The 19,132-nt window shown below is 39.1% G+C and overlaps 1 protein-coding gene across 2 annotated transcripts in view; it reads right to left on the bottom strand.

The window, feature by feature from the left end:
- PRDM6 (PR/SET domain 6) overlaps window positions 1-19,132 on the bottom strand; it is a 98,845-nt gene that overhangs the window by 28,482 nt on the left and 51,231 nt on the right. For both annotated transcript variants that reach the window (XM_079145666.1, XM_079145667.1), the window contains 2 exons: window positions 3,950-4,077; window positions 375-499 (listed from right to left, as the gene is read on the bottom strand). In XM_079145666.1, the coding sequence (XP_079001792.1) occupies window positions 375-499; window positions 3,950-4,077 (253 nt within the window). The remainder of the gene's footprint in view (window positions 1-374; window positions 500-3,949; window positions 4,078-19,132) is intronic.

Here is a 19,132-nt window from a genome sequence, read left to right as displayed (position 1 = left end):
CATCCTTTCAGAGCAGAAGCTGCATCTTAAGCTGCTCTTATAACCCCAGGTGACAAGCACAGAACCAGACACATAATAGTAGGTGCTTAGTGAATACCAGCTGACTTCACTTTGCTGTCAGCAATTATTTAAAACTCTGGCAAAGGCTTTGAAATTGTGCACAGGCAAAGAAACACCAGCCAGCACAGGTTAAGATGCCCTACGAAAAAGCAAACATCATACAGGATAAAGAAAACCATAGAAGGAACTTGTGCAGGTTTGCATCAGGTATCACAGTGAACCACGTTTCAGAAATTTCAAAAAACACTCTTAAAAAGTTAGCTTTGAAGTAGGTATTTTTAAGATGTGAATTCAGAGCTAAAATAAATTCTTACAGTTTTCATCCTGGGCAATGCATTGTAAGGGGATCCCAAAGAAAGACGTATAGCTGTCATTGTACCACACCAGAAGCTCGGTGCCCCTGGGGATATCTATACAGGCTCGGTAGAATATATTCGACCTATTCAAAACAAAAGAAAACCCAGCTTAGTAATACGCAGGACTCATGTGCCCCCACCACATTTTTATTGCCTTGAAAACTTTCTGCCCAGCTCCACCTAAACAGTTTGTTTGTAATAAATCTACACCCACCTTATCGTCCCCAGCAATCAATCAGAGCCTGTAACTCAGTATGATAAACAGCATAGAGTTTATTTCCACCATGTGCCTCCATAGAGGATCTTGAAGAGACAGATATTTGGCCCAGGAGACAGCAGAAAGGCAAAGTTCATTTAAAACAAATTCCATCTCACACTAATGAGAAAATTCCCTCTGTTGGCAAACTGCAAAGACAGTGGTGCCTCCACCTCATATATAAATTAATACTATTGATCTCCTATTTGAAGGAAAAGCAGTAAGTGTATTCTGGCAACCTGGCATTGGGAGTTCCCAAATTTGTAATAAAAATGAACAGCTTTGTGATATAAGGACTAAGAGAAATAAAAATCCTCTCCACTACCTTTTTATTCTGAAGTTTGATACAGGAGAAGAGAAAAACCCTCTTATGTGAAATGGATGGAAATTCAATAAATACAAGAGGAGCACTTTACGCTGGCTGAAAGATTACATTCTGGAATGATGCAGTGAAGGTACCAAGAAATAAACATTTTTATATCAGCTTTGGTACCGTAAAGAAAAATCTACAGATTAAAAAAAAAAAAAAAAAATGAGGAGAAGGTGACTGGTTTTCTCAATGAAGAATGGCTACAAATATGAGCCTCAAGTTCCAGATAAAAGTGTTTGGGGTTGGTGGGCCTTAAATTTCGCCTTTCTGTGAAGAATTGGCTGTAGCAGGGCAATTTGTTCCTTGTACAACACTGCAGACATAAGGCGAATCCTTCTCCACATTTTTCATGGCAGTGAGATATGCACTTGTCAACATATTTTGTCACCACAAAGTGGCTCTTGGCAATAGGATCATAAAGATCAATAAAAAAGTGCAGATTCTCAATATTTTACTTGCAGCTGCAAAAATTTCATTTATCTTGTTATTTTCCTTACTTGCTGCCATTCTGTCTCACGAGGGCACTGCTAGCTAAGCAGAATGTTTTTTTCCCAACATTCTATGAATATCTGACAAAAACTCCAGCCAGTTGTCCGGCCCCGCCACCCTTCCTCCCTCCGCATCTCTAGGAGCTGTGCATTTTATTAATTCTTTCCACTGCTACATAAAAGAAAAAATCAAAATTGGAGCGAGCTATAAATCACTGGCATCTCCTAACTTGAGAAAAATTGAGTCTACTTTGTACTTCACCCTTGTAACATTTCATCTCTCGGTTTGGCTTCTCTTAATATAAACACAGCGCCCGGCAAATGAATGTGCTAAAACCAAATGACACACTTTGCCGCTGAAAGAGCAGAACTGTTTTTGAGCAATGGGTGGTCTTCTGAGGCACAGAGTAGGCCGAAGGAGGGAAAAAAATGTGTAAGTGTACACCGTTCCTTACAAGCGGGCAGAGCTTCCAAAACTCGCAGAAATCTCTGCATGTTGAAGCACATCAAAGGGATTTTTCCCTTTTCAGATAATATTTCCTTTGCTGACATGTATTTAGTATTGTGGTTGGATGACTCATAAAGATAGCTTCATGGCGTCCCAACGCAGTTGAAGCAGAACACATGCCAACAAACATTATTGTCAGCCTCAAAATAAAAACAAAACGTTCAGCTAAGGGTCAATCAATCAAGGGCGCTTTGAAGAAAATTCCATTTAGATATTACAAATCATAACAGAATGAATTTAAACCAGCTGACTTTTTGTGAAGAGGACATTCATGTACAATAAAAATTAGGCTGGCTCTTCAGGGTCCAACTTTTCTATTTTCTTACTTTTGGACGTGGCCACTGGTGATGGATGCCAGTTTTTAAAATTGTGTTTTTGTAGCTCATTTTATAAAGATCTGAAGTAATCGAAAACAGATCGTCTGAGAAAGCTCGTAGCTAAAGCGCCGTCATGAAAAGGGAGTTGTAAAATCCACTTAATATTGACAGATAGGTAATGACTTACTCATGCCCCCCTTCCTCTTAGGCGTTTCTTGTCCCAGATTCAGAATTTGCCTCAAGAGCTCCCTGGGTACCCATTACAAGAACCAGCCAAACTATCTTTTGATGGCTGGAAAGAACAATCTTGACTAATTTTCTAGCTCAGAGTTTTGGCAAAACTTCATGACAGTAAAGGTGGGTAAGGACTGTAGACAGCAGTGTAACCAAATACCGTCTTGCACTATTTCATTTAAACCATTATTTAATAAAATAAAACTGCATAGGAAACCAAGGCAATGAGTCAGATGGTGCCCAAATTTTCTCCTTTTGAACTGGAGACCTTTAGAGAGCAGGCCAGATTTGTGCAGCCTTTAAGCTATAAGGCGAAGAAAGTTAAAAAAAAAAAAAAAAAAAAAAAAAACACTTCATTAAAAAAAGGCAGAAAAATAAATAGCCACAGGCAGAACTCCAAGTTGCCAAGCACAGGGCCCTTGGCTTTGATGTGTCTATGATGCCTAATAAAGCTAAACAGTTGCTTCTGATTCTAAAGAGAACACGGCTGTTTATAACTGAGCTCATATATTTATATGGCACATGTTTTTGAGGGATTTTGAGAAAAGAAGGCTTAGTGGTGGTTTTTTTTTTTTTTTAATTTTTTTTTTTTTTGGCCCTCTCATCTCCACTCCAGCCTTCTCAGGCAATAAGTGGAAAAGCTTGCACAGCAGGTGCATTGAGATGGCTTAACTTCCTGAGAACCCACCTTGCTTCTCAGCTCCCCCAGGGGCCTCCCTATGTGATTCCCTGTGGGAAAGGGAGCTGACTCCACTTTGCCTTTGCCAACCTTTGGGCTGTGGCCTACACTTTGAAACTAACTCATTTTCTGAAACATATCCAGAGTCATCAGAGGACCAAACCCAAATGCTCTGGAACCCTTTGAGGGAGCAGGAGAGATAACCCTGGCTCAGTCATTGCTGCTGAGCACAACAGGTTTCAGAAGGGCAGTCCTGGGAAGGTTGAGAGTTCCTAGATTTCCATGCCTTTATGCCAACGAAACTATCCTTCCAGGGAGCTAACCCGAGGAGCTGAAAGCAAGGGATCTGGGACTGAGCCTCTGAACTACTGATCTGTGGGTACCCATCTGCTGGAGAGCCATCCCAAGTAAGTGGCTTTTCTGGACTTGATCAGGCTTTTGTGGAAGTTCAAGTGATGATGTGGAAGTAACTTTGGCATGTGCACAGAGTGTAAGAGGCCATTCACTAATCCCTTTATAAGGAGGCTGCAGAAAAACTAGCAAAAAAAAAAAAAAAAAAACTCTGCCAATCTGTGCAGAGTTCGACAGGATTTTTCCAACCACTAGCAGCAAGCCTGAATTTATATATATGCAAGCCATAGGGCTTCAGCTTTGTAAGTGGTAAATCAAGATATACTTTACCTGTACTGAACTACTGTTAGATTCTGTTCTCCGCAGTGCCTTGCACATCGGATATACCTCATCCAGCTCGACTTACTAGGTTCCCCACCATCAATAAAGTGCTGTAGTGTCCCATCTTGATCATATATCTGGAGAAGAGGTCAGAAGGTCAAGTAGTTAGAACGAATCATCAGCAATCATTTTCCCTGCTTCCCTTGGTGTCTTTATGTGTCAGCTGCAGAAATTTATTGCCCTCAGGTTAGATAGTGCTTATTGATGCTTGGAGAAACTCAACCGGAATAACAGGAAAATATTTTTTGGTGATGCAAGTCGATCACGTTTCTCTTATCAAGCCAATCTTTCCTTTATTAAACAGATTTGGGGTATCTCAAGGATGTGGCGATATTTCCCAAAGAAATATTTAACTATTTTGACAGGCTAGTCTTAAGTAATGAGCTGCTGGATAAACAAAGCAAGCTGAAAGAAGAGGCCACGCTGACATGGTTGGAACATCCACATAAAGGGCTCCAGTCTCGAACATGTAACTGTTCAAAGGCATTTGGGAGACAGTCTCTGTCTGTCCAGCAAGCTGGGTGACACCCAGCAGAAGGCAGTTGGAAAGTTACAGAGCTGTGAAGAACTGCTTAAACAGATTCTGGTTTGGATGAAATAAAGGGATTCTCACCTCATAGTAGATGTGGGACTTCAGCTGTCAGGACCTGACACTATTAGGAGAGGAGTCATCAAAAAAGGGAGACCCTCAAAAAGGCAATGAAAAAAATAGCTATTTCCTATGGATTTTAAATTTCTTAATGAGATTGCTCTCATAATCATTGCCTTAGGCCAAGTCAAGCAGATTTTCTTTCAAGATAACATATAAGAAAACAAAATCCGCTTCAAACCAGGTAAAAAGAAAGGACAAAAAGTCTTTTGCAAAACAACTAACTAGCCAAGCACACAGAGTCAGAGCTGACAGGAGAGGCCACAGCTCCCCTTCTAGAAAATACTTCCAATGCAGGGCAGCCCGGGGGACATGGTGTCTGGGGCAGTGAGAGATGACACAGTTACCTATCAACAGCAATTCTAGAAGGAATCCCTAGTCCTAGGGGCATCTGGAAAGCAAGGTGCAGTTAGAGTTTCTTGGAGGTACAGTGCTCTGAAGGACGATCGTATAAACTGAGTGTTTTCAAATAAAATCAGCAATAGGACCGTCTAGTAGCCACTGAGGTGTCCCCAGAGCACACTGGGAAATCATGTCTCTTATTCTTGCTACTTTGTCTTCCCACTTTCCTTTTCCAAATACACAGGGAGAGTCAATCTCACAGAGAGACTTTCTGGTTATATTTAGGCCCTAAACTTAGTATGGTCATTCATATTAATTTAGCATAGTACTTCTATTCTGGAGGGCCACAGAGTTTAGTGATAACAGTTTCTTTCTACTACCACGAGTCATTTTAAAACAGTTGAATTTTTTTCTGCTTTTATTGAACTCATTCTTCTTCACCCCCAACCATTCCACTACCCCCCACAAATAAAAAATAAACTTAATCTAATAAAGATGATCATTTGAGAAGTTATGGCTTTATAAACACACCAGAGGGATCATAGCTGATAATCAATTTAGCCTGAGAAGAATGAAGAGATTCCTGGATTATATTACATGTAAAGCTAATGACTTCTTTAAATTCCAACTTTGTGGATAATGACAGAGAACAGAAACATTTATGTGGTGGGTACATCTGCTGTGTGAGCAACCTAAAGACAGTCATCACGCTTAGATTAGATTACACTGTAGTTGTTTTGTGTTTTGGGCTTTTTTTTAGGAAGTCAGTTAATATTCAAAATTTCAACTCAGGCTGCTAATGCAACATTGAACAATGTTCCCTTAGTGCCACTGTTGACCAATAATGGAATAAAAAATGTTGATGACTGTACCCCACCCCGACTCTCCTCCACAAACAAACCTTCCACAAGGACTACCAGTGGATGGTAATACTACGCATTTTGAGAAGTGCCACACCATCCTCTTCAGTGCTTCTATCCCATGTCCTCAACAGCAAATAACACTAGCATTCATAGGTTGAGGGGTCTATCTTTTTAGCTCACTTGAAAACCATGAACTCACCCAATTTGAAAATAAGTACAAATGTATTTCTTCCTACACTTCTGTTTCAGCAATAATCTACTTAACTAAGTATACTGTGACCCCAAGGAAACCCACAGTCTTTGGTCACGTGATGTATACTGCTACTTGTCTTAAAGAAAAAGTAGATGCCTATTTGTCAGTAAATGTCATGTGATGCAGAATCTGACAGGAAGTTGGGCTTCCCTGGCTTCAGCTAACATTGATATTATAATATTTCTCATGAAATTGTAACAAAATTCCCAGGCACCTACTTAAATCTTGTAACTGCATACCTAGAGTTGAAGAAAGTCATTTGATCTTGATACTGCTTTTGGATAGTGCCAAAAAACAGAAGGAATTTAAGGAGATGAACTAATGCCAAAACCAAGAGTTATTTTGTTTTTATTATCTTTCAAAAGATTTAAAATAAGCAGGAAAATATCAAAAATCATGCACAAAGTATTTCAACAGCCCTCTCAGGACCTATGTAAAATGTTTAAAAGGTCTGAAGTTTTATTCATTCAAATAGTGAGAACAAAGGCAAGAGCATTACATTTAGACTAAGGAAAAGATTCATTATGAAAAAAAAAAAAAAAACAGTTGAATGCAGCAAACTTTTGCTGAAAGTTTGTGCCATTTATTCTGAATGAACATGAAAGACATTTAAATATGTACTCCATTTTTCTGAAGGAAGTTTAAAAAATGAACCTTCAGAAGTAAGAGAATATATGTGAAGAAATGTACAGGACACTGGGGGTGGGGGTAAAGTCTGGAATGGAAAATACTCAGAACCATAGAATGCGTATTTGGCATATTTTTAGAAAGCCTGACCAACGTTGCTGAAAAGGAGTATAACCTGGTACAAACACATTGGAAAACATTTTGACAACACCTAAATTTGATAATGCTTATATCCTGTGATTCAGGAATTTCACTTGTAGAAAATTACCCCAGTGAAGTTCTGATACATGTGCTTAAGAAGACAAGTTCAAGGACATTCACTGAAGCATCACTGTAAACGCAAACAGTTAGGAATAATAGAAATATTCATCATCAGAAGAATAAATAAGTTGTCTTATTCATTCAAAAGCATTTGTATGAAACACTTGAAATTAATGCACTAGACCTGCTTGTATTAAGATCCAATTAAGGGTTGGGGTTATGGCTCAGTGGTAGAGTACTTGCCAAGCAAGTGTGAGTCACTGGGTTTGATCCTCAGCACCACATAAAAATAAATAAATAAAAATAAAGGTGTTCACCTACAACTAAAAAAAAAAAAATTAAAAAAAAAAAAAAAAAGGATCCAATCGAGGGCTGGGGATTTAGCTTGGTAGCAAAGTGCTTATCTAGCATGCACAAAGCCCTGGGTTCAATCCCTACCACCACAAAACCAAAAATAAACAAACAAAAAAATCCAGATGATAATATTAAAAACATAATGTTGACTGAGAAAATTGAGTTGCAAATCATTATGAAATTTATTAAAATTTCAAAATACACAAAATAACACTCTAGTATATTTTCTAGTAGCATATAATTTAATAAATATGGTGCTGAAAATAGAACCCAGGATCTGGAGCAGGCACTCTATCACTGAGCTATACCCCAAACCCCTACTTTGTACGTTTCTGATGTTTTTTAGTCAAAGAGAAAAATAATAAGCAAAAAGAAAATTTATTCCTTTATTTCTTTGTGCTTCAGTTTTGTATGCATTGCTAAAATGAAGACACTATGTTACCCAAGATTAAAAATGCTCTGTTATCCTCCTGGGAAAATATTTGTAATATGTATCACTACATTATCAGCCTCTGATTTCTTTTGTGATTGCTGTTGCTGCTATTTTAAACCACTGCTTCTGGTCTGTACTTTCTCTTTTATCTTGTATCAGTGGGAGTAGAAAGATAAGTAAGGGGGAGAGGTAATTTTTACCTCTAAGGGGACTTTAACAGTTTTCAATCCAATAATAGCTATTGAGACACCACACACATGGTTTAAATAATGATCACACAAATGCTCACTCATTACAAACCACATGTGGCACTGACAGGAAACCATCGTTAGAAAGCACTGTATTACAGGCCTGGATATCAGGAAATACACTCCCATGATCATATTTTCCTAGAACAAAACTCTACTTTAAATGAAAGAGCAAGAATAAGATATGTACTGGTATCATGTATTATAACAATAGTTTGTGAGTGGCTTGCCCATAGTTTTGTAGTTTATGAATCCTGACCCCTCACATTAACAATAATAATCAAAGAAACACTGTAAACCAAAAACGGATTTGATCTCATTGTAAAATTAATAGCAAGAAATTACCTTCCAAATGATAAGAATTTGTGTACCTTGGTGGCCTGAACAAAGTTTCTCTGGAGCAAGATTTACAAATGAGTGGCTCCCAGACTAAATTCAAATATTTAGTATAGTATTTTAAGTGTTTTAAAAATTTTCCTAATTAGAATTCCAACTTCTCTTGAAAAATTAAAAGGTGGGCCCCCAATCTTATCATCATGCACTGAAGCTGAGAAAGGGAAGCCCCCGTTAGGTTGGGTGTATGATTTTCCAGTTCTCCATAGTCCCTACCCTTCCCTGTTCTTATATGCTACTTCCTATGCGTATTAATTTACCTGCTTGACCTCATTAAGCGTTTACATTGATGACCACAGCTATAAAGGAATGACTGCTATCACTGAAAACCGATCTGTTGTAGTTGGGAGCAGTCTCACAGAAAACTGAAGCAACAGCCTGGAAGCGTTACAAACATTCACTACTCCTGTATCGCCCAGGAGCCTTCGCCTGACCCAAGGAACAAGGTTTCAGTCCTTTAGTTTTCCAGGGAAAAAGAGCGAGCACAGTCCCCCTGCCTCCCCATTTTTACCAGCACAGGCTTCCAACTATCTTTTAAAGCAAAGAATTCCTTTTAATTGAAAGATTTAAATGTAATTCCACTATAAAAACAAGAAAGCTTCCCTGGTTAAAGATCAGGAGGTAGCAGAAGCACCAGTAGTTCAATTAATACTACTGTTGCTTTCTGAGATAGTTCCTGGGACATCTCTAGGTACTGTAGTGAGCCAGGGGAGCCTGTGCAGAAAACAGCATTTCCTCCAGGAGATAAGACCTCCTGGAAGATTTCAGTCACCAATTCTTCTGCTAGAACACTGAGTACCACAGCTAAATTTAGAGCCCAGGAAAATCAGATCTGGAGGGAACCCAGAGGCTGTTCCAACCTGATCCGTTCATACATAAGGAGATGAGGTCTCTTAGTGACTTAAGCAAGTGAAAATTACTAGTCGGCAACCGACCCAGGTCTCCTCCCCTGTGTCCCCATCTCCCTGCCTAACTGGAGTTCACTGAGGCCTCTCTCACATCCTTTAATTCTCTCAATGCCCTGACAAGATACAATGTCCTTAAACAAAAACAAACTGAATTTTGTCATGGCAAGGCAAGAAGACAGATCCAAAGGGGTTACATATAAAAGGATTAGCTAATTTTCAGGGAGTGGGGAAATATTTCAGTCTCCCTCTCCTTGTTCCCAACCCTGGCATGTTTCTGTGCTAAGGCTGCAGACACAGGCATTGGTTTTGTGCTGAAGAGTCAGTCTCCTTCACTTCTTGCCACCCAGCGGAGGTGAGGGAGTGTATTTTACACCAAAGCATCTAAGGCAGGACCTAGCACGTGGCAGGAAGGCAGTACATGCTGAAGTGAACTGAATCCAACTCTCAAACAAGAATCAACGGCTTTGTAAAGATCTCGGATTTTATTCAAAGCTTGAGAAGAAATTACCACTAAATGCAATGAAACCTGATTCTAAGTACTAACAACTAGGGTCAGGAAAAAATTACATTCTTCTTTAAGCCAGCCTCTTTCAATTTTATGAAATAGAAAGGTGATGATTAAATATGTAATAAATTTACCAGAAAGTGCCCAGAAGTGGTCACTGGGAGTTTTCCAGCTTACACCTGTGAATTCAGAACTGTTTTTGTTTTAAATCTTTTTACAGCACAGGGAGGATTCAAGGAAGAACAGATTTTAACAAAATGGTTTCTAAAATCTCCTTTTCCTGTTCTCCACACAGTGCCTTTATACAACCTCAGCTTTCTGTAAAATTCAGAAAATTATGGGTTCAACAGTCCAGGGTACTAGCAATTTGAGAAACTCAAATGAAAAGTATAGTGCTTGCCAAGGTGGATAAAACTGTTTTACTATGAGATTCCTCTATATATCAAACTTTGGACTCTGAAACGTTAATAATTAGAATACTTTTATTGGAAAATAGAAGATTTCACTTTCAGCAATACGTTCATTAGAGAACTTAAGTATTATTGGTGAAAACACGCAATAGAAGCCACCCTAGTTAGGGGTGACAGCAGAGGACACAATATAGAGCCTAGGAGTGTGCACCTGAGTGTCAGTTCCAGTGCCTGTGAGTGCCAACTGTGGCTAAACCATGAGTTGGTGATGTGACTTTAGACAGTTCTTTAAATTTTCCAGAAAGTTGAGACATTCTTTTTATAAACTGTTGCTAAAGATGCTCCCTACCTTAAAAGACTGACATGAAATCGGATAAGTAAGTAATGTTGGGGCATTAAAGCCCTGCTGGGCACCCAAGAATTACTGAAAGAACATTAGCTACCCTTCAGCCAGCACTATTTCGAGATGAGAAATAGCCCAGGCAAAATTTCCTAACCTGCTTGTGGACATTGGCCACAATACAGGTGTGGCATATGCAAATACATTATTGCTGAGGTTACAGGACCATAAGCTCATTGAGGGTAGAAACACATTGTAATCATTTTAAAATTTTAACCATACACACCTTACACAGAACTTTATATACAGCAGGAAATCAACTTTTGTTGAAAAAGAAGGAAAGAAAAAAAGTTGGTCATATTTTTATCTCCTAAAGTCTGTTTTAAAAACAAAAATGCTGTATTAATATAAATACTGTCCAGAAAACAGTAAAGATGGATATCTTCAATTCTACATTTTCCATTCCTAAATTTAATCCATTTTAAGCTTAACACAGTGTCCCTTTTCATCCAAAGACACAGGCACCTACTACACCTTTAAGAATATTCTTGGCACATGGGCTGGGGTTGTGGCTCAGTGGTAGAGTACCTCCTAGCACATGTGAGGTACTGGGTTCAATCCTCAGCGTCACATAAATAAATAAAGTTATTTTGCCTATCTGCAACAAAAATATTAACAAAAAAAGAATATTCTTGGAGCATACTGGAAGCTAACAGACATTTATCATGAGTGCTTTAATTAGTTGTGGCTTGGAGAGACCAATATTCCTGTCCCAGAGCATCACCTCTATGGGATTGCTTGACCACTGAAGTCTCTGGCATTTTGACCAGAGAAAGTCCAAGCATATAGTATGTTATTTCTACACAGACACTCAACATGTTTAAGATAGTGAAACTGTGCAATCACATGTACCTGGATGAGGAGCAGAACCTGTGTGTGGATCCTCAGATGAACAGGGATTTGCCAGAGCTTCTCTGTAAAGAGGAAGACAGCAAGACCACACCTGTGTGGTCTCCTTGTTCTCAAACTTTCAAATGGAGCTAAATTGAGTCTTGAGAAGAAAGATCACAAAGTAATATGGGTTGAGCATCCCTAATCCCAAAATCCTAAACCCACAATCTGAAACTTTTTGAGCATCCTGACACTGCTGAAAACATTTCAGATTTCAAAGCATCCTGGATTTCAGATGTTTAGATTAGGAATGTTCACCCAGTAAATTCTATGCACACATTCCCAAATCTGAAAAATGCAGAAGTCTGAAACATTTCTTAACCCAAGCATTTCCAATAAGGGAAACTCACACTGTACTTTCAAAATGAGTAACAATATCTGCCTCCACCTTGATGGGAAGGAAGAATAGCACCAGGTCATCCATTCCTGTGGCATTTGAGTTTCTAAAATACTTTCACAGGCTAATTTGATCCTTATCTGTGACCTACGAGGTAGGTTGGGAGTATGATTCCATTTTATAGACAGGAAACCTTGGACAGAAAAAGGAGAAATGACTTGCCCACAGCCATGCAGTTGGCCACTGTGTCACTGCTTTCTTATCTCATCCTATTTGTCCTATCAGGGAGAAACAGTAGAGTATTTTCTTTAAAAGCATCGAAATTTTTCCAAATGAGGGTCATAAAAATGTTCATAATGATTAATAGTGTCATTTATCAAACAAATTCCTATTTTCAGAGCAAATGTCAATTTAGTGAGAATTACTTAATCTGTTAATAAAATTTACACAACCAGCAACAGTGCAATGCATAAAGACATAAATCTCCAGTTCTGTGTAAAGTCACTCTCCTTCCACTGGCAATGTGCCACAGTGACCAGAGACATCAAAAAACAGACAAGGCACAAGTCATTGAATAAAGATGCATAATTTATAATAAAACCTTCTTCATTAAAGCAAATACCAGCTAGCATGTCCATATTATTCGTGTCCAGTTTTTAAACTTTTCTCAAATATATAATATTGTAGGGCTTTTTTTCATTTTGACCAATTCTCCCTCCTTATTAATATGTTAATAAGAATTAACTTATTTCATTGCTTCTAACAAGAAAACCCTCTCCTGTCACTTTGTTTTGGAATATTCTGGAATGTCTGGAATCCCAAGATTCTAAAACCAGACTTCAAAGGTCAAGTAATAAATGCCCCATAAAATAAATGAGTAATGATTATATACACCGTTGCTGTATTTTCAGTAATGCTGATATAAAGCTATATACTGTACTTTGTCAATTCACATTCATCAAGTTCCAGAAATATTAGAAAATCATTACAGGTTTATGTTGAGTGTGCAGATAATACTAACATATAAGTCAAGACTGAAATATGGTAATCAGAAAAACAGTTGAAAAGTGTCAATAAACTGTAAAACACCGGTGGTGGTGTTGGCGAGGCCTTCATCAGAGAGCTGGCCATGTGAAGAGATGGAAATGGGTATTTTTGTCACACTGGAGGTCAGCTGCTGCTAAGTGTTGGGTTAGCAGAGAAGAGGCGGTGACTCTGAGGATTATGACACAGGGACTCAGGAGCTCCTGAGAACTGTGGAGCATTTGGTGAATCCCACTTATCTCTGAGGACAGCGGCGGCCGTCGATACCAAGCCTGCCACCCGTCAATCTACAGTCCTCTTCAGACATCTTCTGTCTGTTGATCAGAGGAGGACTTTGGGGAATCAGGCTTCCATTATCAGGATTTTGTCTGTGATCTGAACAAGCCACTGAACCTTTAACTTTTCACTTGGCAGAAGAATCTATGCTGGAAAAGTCCTGACAGTTCATTCATTTTGCTCCATCCTGGAGCCAGCTGATGTCTGACTGGTGAGACCCGCCCTCTTTGATGTTGTACTCTTTTGAGAGTGCCCTGCTGTGAAAAAAATTTTATCCGTCCAAATTAAAGAGAAATATTTCTGCATCCAGCTGTTAGCTGTGACATGTTTGCCATTTTTCAGGGCACTGGCTTGGTGCCATCCACAAGCTCTGCTGCAAACCTATCTTTTTCCCTCCTCCGTCGCAACAATAATATCCACAGTGCACAACTGTCTCCAGTGTCCACACAACAGCAACTCTAAAAAGGAAAATGCTGGTAATCCTCCATTGCTAAGAAAAACCTTGGAAATATTTGCATATAGCAATTTCTTTTTAATTTCTTTCCTTCTCCTTTTTTTTTCTTTCTTTCTTTTTTTCTTTTTTTTTTTTTTTCAGTATCAGAATTAAAATAGTCCACAAATGTAAAACTCTTTGACACAACCCATCCATTTAAAAACTGTTTAATCCAGTTGGGCTTTAGGGTATGTTTTTGCAGTGCTGGGGATCCAACTCAGGGTCTCTAGTCAAATACTCTACCACTGAGCTATGTCTCCAGCCCTTACATCTAGTTTTTAAAAAATGCAGTTTTAATCAAAGCAACCAACAAGTCCTGACCTCTGTTAAATACATTTACTAATGAAATGAATTTGGATGAATCTGAAAACCTGATCTGTATATACTGAATTCACATTTAAAAATGGACATTTACTCAATGAAGAGAGTTCTGCATAAATGAAGAGGAACACTCATGAAAGCTTGAGTAAACATTTAGATCTAAGTAATCAAGAAAACCTGTATCTTCTTATACTTATTAAGTGCCATTTAAGGGCTTATAAAGATTGCTGCCATTAATTGTGTGTATTGTAAACATAGGGCAGCTTTTATTATTACCACGTTTTTCTCATATCCTGAGATGACTGTGTAAAACACCCATTTCCAGTTTCCCTCCCATCCTGGCCTTGCTTCATCCTGTCTCTCATTTTCACTTTTGCTGAGATGGAAAAGGATCAGTGAACAAGATCTCAGCACTTGGCATCAGGGAATCCTGTCTTGCGACTGATTGCAGATAGACTAGAAAACGTGAATAGCTACTTGCCATTGTTTCTCCCACCAGAAAAAGGCGGATTTGAAAAAAAAAAAAAATACAAAAAATATGCTATGTGTGAGAAAGAAGCTATTTTGGAAAATAAACCACAGAGAACTCTGAATTCATATCCTCCTCCACTTGGAAAAACAAAGCCTTAATTTTCTACCAAACTGGAAAGGGGACCATTATTTTGTTAACATAATCCTAGAAATAATACCAATATGAACTGACGGGATTCACACATCACCTGTAACAGCAACCAAACAGTTCTGCACTTAACTATAAAATCACATCTTGACATTCATGCACACACAGCAAAGCACACATGAAATCTCCACATGGATCACACAACATGTCTCATGGAGTACTATTTAATCCTTCATTGGAAATCTTTGGTTTATCTATTCTAGTAAGATCACTGTATAGACCTTGGTGAAAACTTACTGATTTTACATCTTGGCAATAATAGCTACTGAAGAGCATGATTTCAAGAAGTAGCATGAACCAAAGACTAAGTGCAAATTGCTAAATTAGACAGCAATGATATTAAAGACTTACAAGTACTAAGTGGGGGTGTTTGTAAAGAGAATGCCCCTGAAATATCATAGACTACGTCTATATTTGTGTAGACACACACACACACACACCATGCCCTGGAGCTCACCCCTTTTTTTAGCAAGAATTTTCTGAAGAAGCAGAATGTTTGTCCCAATGAAGTAATGGTTTCCTATGGTTTTATTTCTTTTCAGAATAGTCTACTTCTTTATTTCTTTGCTGAAATGTGTCTCTCTTTAAATTATTATGTTTTTCTAGGTCTAAAGCATTCTTTTCCTAACCACACCAATAAAGTGTGATTGTTAGACACATTTTATTAAAGGGAAAGTGACCATCTGAGGACAACAGAAAATATATTTTCAGATCCTAAATAATTTGGGAGACACTCCTTACATCAGGTTGGAACAGTGCTGAGTGTGCTCTCAATTCCCAATTTACACCATCCTGTTCTGGACCTTGGACAATGGCAGAAAGGAAGCCAACCCTCGGATGCAGGGCACTCAGGAAGCTGAGAAACTGAGAGCCACAACTGGCCTGAATCAGTTATGGGCCCCACGGAGACTCCCCCAAGGTTGCTGTCACCCTGAGATAACTTGCTCAGGGGAAAAACTTCATGAAATTCCAAGTTTGTCCTGGAATAGGACAAGAAGAGATGTGAGAATGGAATGAGATGGATTTTGTTGTCTCTGGGCCATTTTTCTTGAAGGAAGAGCTGTACAGTTGCAAAGAGGACTAAACAAACATATTTATTTGCTATCAGTCTCTTTCCCACCAAAATCCAGGAAGTGAGGAACCCAGGATGGAAGGTGATGGCAGTAATGGCAAGTCTCACAATTAGACCTCTGACTATCCAGATAACATTATTTCAACAAACATTTGCTAAGCAGCTACCATGCACCAGCTGTTGTTCTTGCTGTAGGGCATTAAAAACCTAGGATCAAACTCCACCCTCAAGTCATTTACATTGCACTGGGAGAGATATGCATAAAACAGACCATAGACCTTTACTCTGGCATCAAAACATGTAAATTTTCCATCTGATTTTTGGACATTTGTTTTTTAGAATAGGGTTTGTAGATGTGGAAAGAGTAATCTTTTATAATTTTGAGAAAAGGACATCAGGACTTAGAAAGTCAAAGCTAGTTGTTTAACTCAATTTTGAACTGTGAAGGCAGCCATTAAACAACCATTTGATTAAAATCTGCCAGACCATATCACCTCAATGAAGACAAAGATAAAATTCATCTTCTTTTTCATGGCATCACCAGTTATTTACAGAGCACTTTAGCACTCTGTAGTGCAGGGGTTCAGGAAATGTCTGTTGTTTGGCTTGTTGGTTAGATGGATGGATGGATGGATATATAGATGGATGGATTGTTATTTGGATGGGTAGCTGGATGGATGGGTGGACATCAGGTGGGATGATGAAAGGACAGGATGCCTTGTGACTTACCTAAGCACTAAGGGCTGAACCCTGTCTTTCTGCTCTTGGGTGGGCCAACACAGCTAAGGCAGAGTTGAATATTCAACTAGGAGAATTTCAAGGGCTACACTGTTGCTTTAAATAGTCTGCCATGCCTCACCAGATAAAATTAACATGCCCTTTAAAAATGCCCAAGAGTTTCTGCAGAGTTGAGGCTGCTGCAGAGTATCGGGATGGAGACCAGTTCACAGAAGGACCAAAGGATGCTCAGGGCCTCAGCATGTATCTGGGTCTCTCCAAACGTCAGTGCTTCCCAATCCAATTCCCAAAATGTCCCATGATAAGGCTTATTGTTACCATTCTACTCTTCCCTATTAGGGGCTCTTTTAATCCCCCCATCCTGCTTCCCTGCCTTTCTTCTGGACCCAGTGCTTTCTCTCATAATGATCCTGATGGGTGTGATTTAAACCTAGCTGTGAATATAGGTCAAGGTGCTACTCCTGAAAAGAATATTTTCCTTTGGAGCTTTATCTTCAAGAGAAGCTTGAAAGGGGGCAACGACCTCTTTGAATTAAGGGGGCAACGACCTCTTAAAGGAATTCAAAGACCACAGAAAGGGCTGACATCATCCCTCATCAGCGTTCTTATAGAGATCCAGAGGAAGGCTGCCCAGGGTGCTGCAGCTCCAGGACTGCAGAACAAGCTCCCTAAGGAGAGAAGAGTGGGTGCCATGGGGAAGGTACGGGATTATTGTAAAGGAGTAACCCCCGTTCTTCAGAAGAGTTTTCTGTAGCTCCTTTCCAGGGAGGGGCAGTGGGGCCATTCAGCCCTGCTTTCTTAAAGGGCTTCAAATTGAGGACTTTGGTGTCATTTCCGAACGAGGTTATACATACAATCACAAAGACAGACTGGCGGGACTCTCAACCTGGGTCCCAGGCCCAGACCACACTGCCTGTAGTGAACCATAAATTAACATTTTTATAAATCCTGTAATTAACTTATGAATAGCACAATTATATGTTTCTGGTATTAAAGGCATTAAGTTGTTAAAGGTAAACATTTTGTAACCCTGTTTGGCATATTTTTTTTTTTCATTTTTCAATATATCAAGAGTCTTAAAAAATGGAAGTGGCCCAGGCCTCTAAATGGCCCCAGTTTAGTTTTGTTAATAAAGCGCCTTTCATGCTGTTGGGCCAGAGGGCTGGCAAGTGTGCCACCAGCACTGAGGCACTGTGCCTTCTTAACAGAGAGACAACCCTGTATTTGTGGATACGCATTCAAGTCCATGAGGTGTGATTCCCTATGAATCTAACCAAGAAACTCAGTAAACCTGAAGGTCTAAGGCACGAGTTTGCCAATCCTTTGGTCAGCAGAGGTTATGACTAATGTCAACCCCAAAAGAAAAGCAACCACCTAATTAGCATACTGCTATAGAACCAGCTTCCTAACATGACTTAGGATTCCCTTCTTTCCACAGGAAGCTCCAGTAGGCTGGAAGAAAGGAATGGAATGGAATCTCTTACACTGTGGTCCATAGAGTTTTCAGGCAGGGCAGCAAACACCTTGAAATTGCAAGAAATTGGTGAATGTGCATCTGAGAATCTTCTGGGGAGGAAGTTCATGGTTCTTATTCTCAAAGAGGGTTTGTGCACACAAACACGTCACAAACTGTTGCCAAATCCATGCTTTAAAATAGGAGAGTAGTGAATGGAGGAACAGAAATGAGAACACCTATGGGTGAGTCAGAATTCTTGGGGTGTTTTATACATTTTGGAGGAGATTCTCTTCACAGGTTGACAGGTTTCTTTGGTTTCTGAAATATCTGATCTTTCTCTTTTCTTCTCCCTCTTTTTCCTCCCTCCACCCCCCACTTCCTCCTTTCCAGAGCTACATAGCCTGGATTTCCATGTGCCTTTCACTAGACCTTCATTTTGTATTTACTTGCAATTGTGTTTTGATGTATTGTGTTTTGATGTCTCTGAGCACATTTTCAGGACCACTAGAGATATGAACTAGGATGCAATCTTTTGGTCAGTTTATTTCATAAGACAGATATTTTTAGGTTAGATATCATATACAGACCAGATCACACTAAACAGGCTCAATGTTTCAGCTTTATGAACATTTAACACTGCCTATTGCTAGATTTAGTGAATCAATGGTTATTAATACAGCAAAGCATTCCCTTTCAGTTTGATCGAACACTCTGATACCACCATTTTTTTCAACTAAAAATAAACATATAATCACACTACATTAGTCCACCCAAAAGAACTGATTGCTTTGTAAATTATAATTTTTTAATAAGTTGGAACCATATGTCTTCCTCTGGCTCATGTTCTTATATTTCATAGTAAGTTAGTTGGTTAGATGAGCTGCATATTAGGTGATCCTAAACTCTAATTCTGACTTAAGCAGTACCTGCTTTGGGACCCAATGAGTCACTTAATATGGCTCTCCATGTCTTCCAAAATGAAGCATGAACATTGAATTGGGTGAAGTCTGGGATCCTTCAGCCTATCTTCAATGACTCCACAGAAGTTGATGACTATGTAAATGTATCTTTTTTTAAAAAATATATTTTAGTTGTAGATGGACACAATACCTTTATTTTATTTATTTCTGTGTGGTGCTGAGGATCAAACCTAGTGCCTCACACGTTAGGCAAGTGCTC

Source organism: Sciurus vulgaris (genome assembly GCF_902686455.1).
Source record: "Sciurus vulgaris genome assembly, chromosome: 6".
Taxonomy (NCBI): domain Eukaryota; kingdom Metazoa; phylum Chordata; class Mammalia; order Rodentia; family Sciuridae; genus Sciurus; species Sciurus vulgaris.
This window is presented reverse-complemented; position numbering and strand designations above follow the sequence as displayed.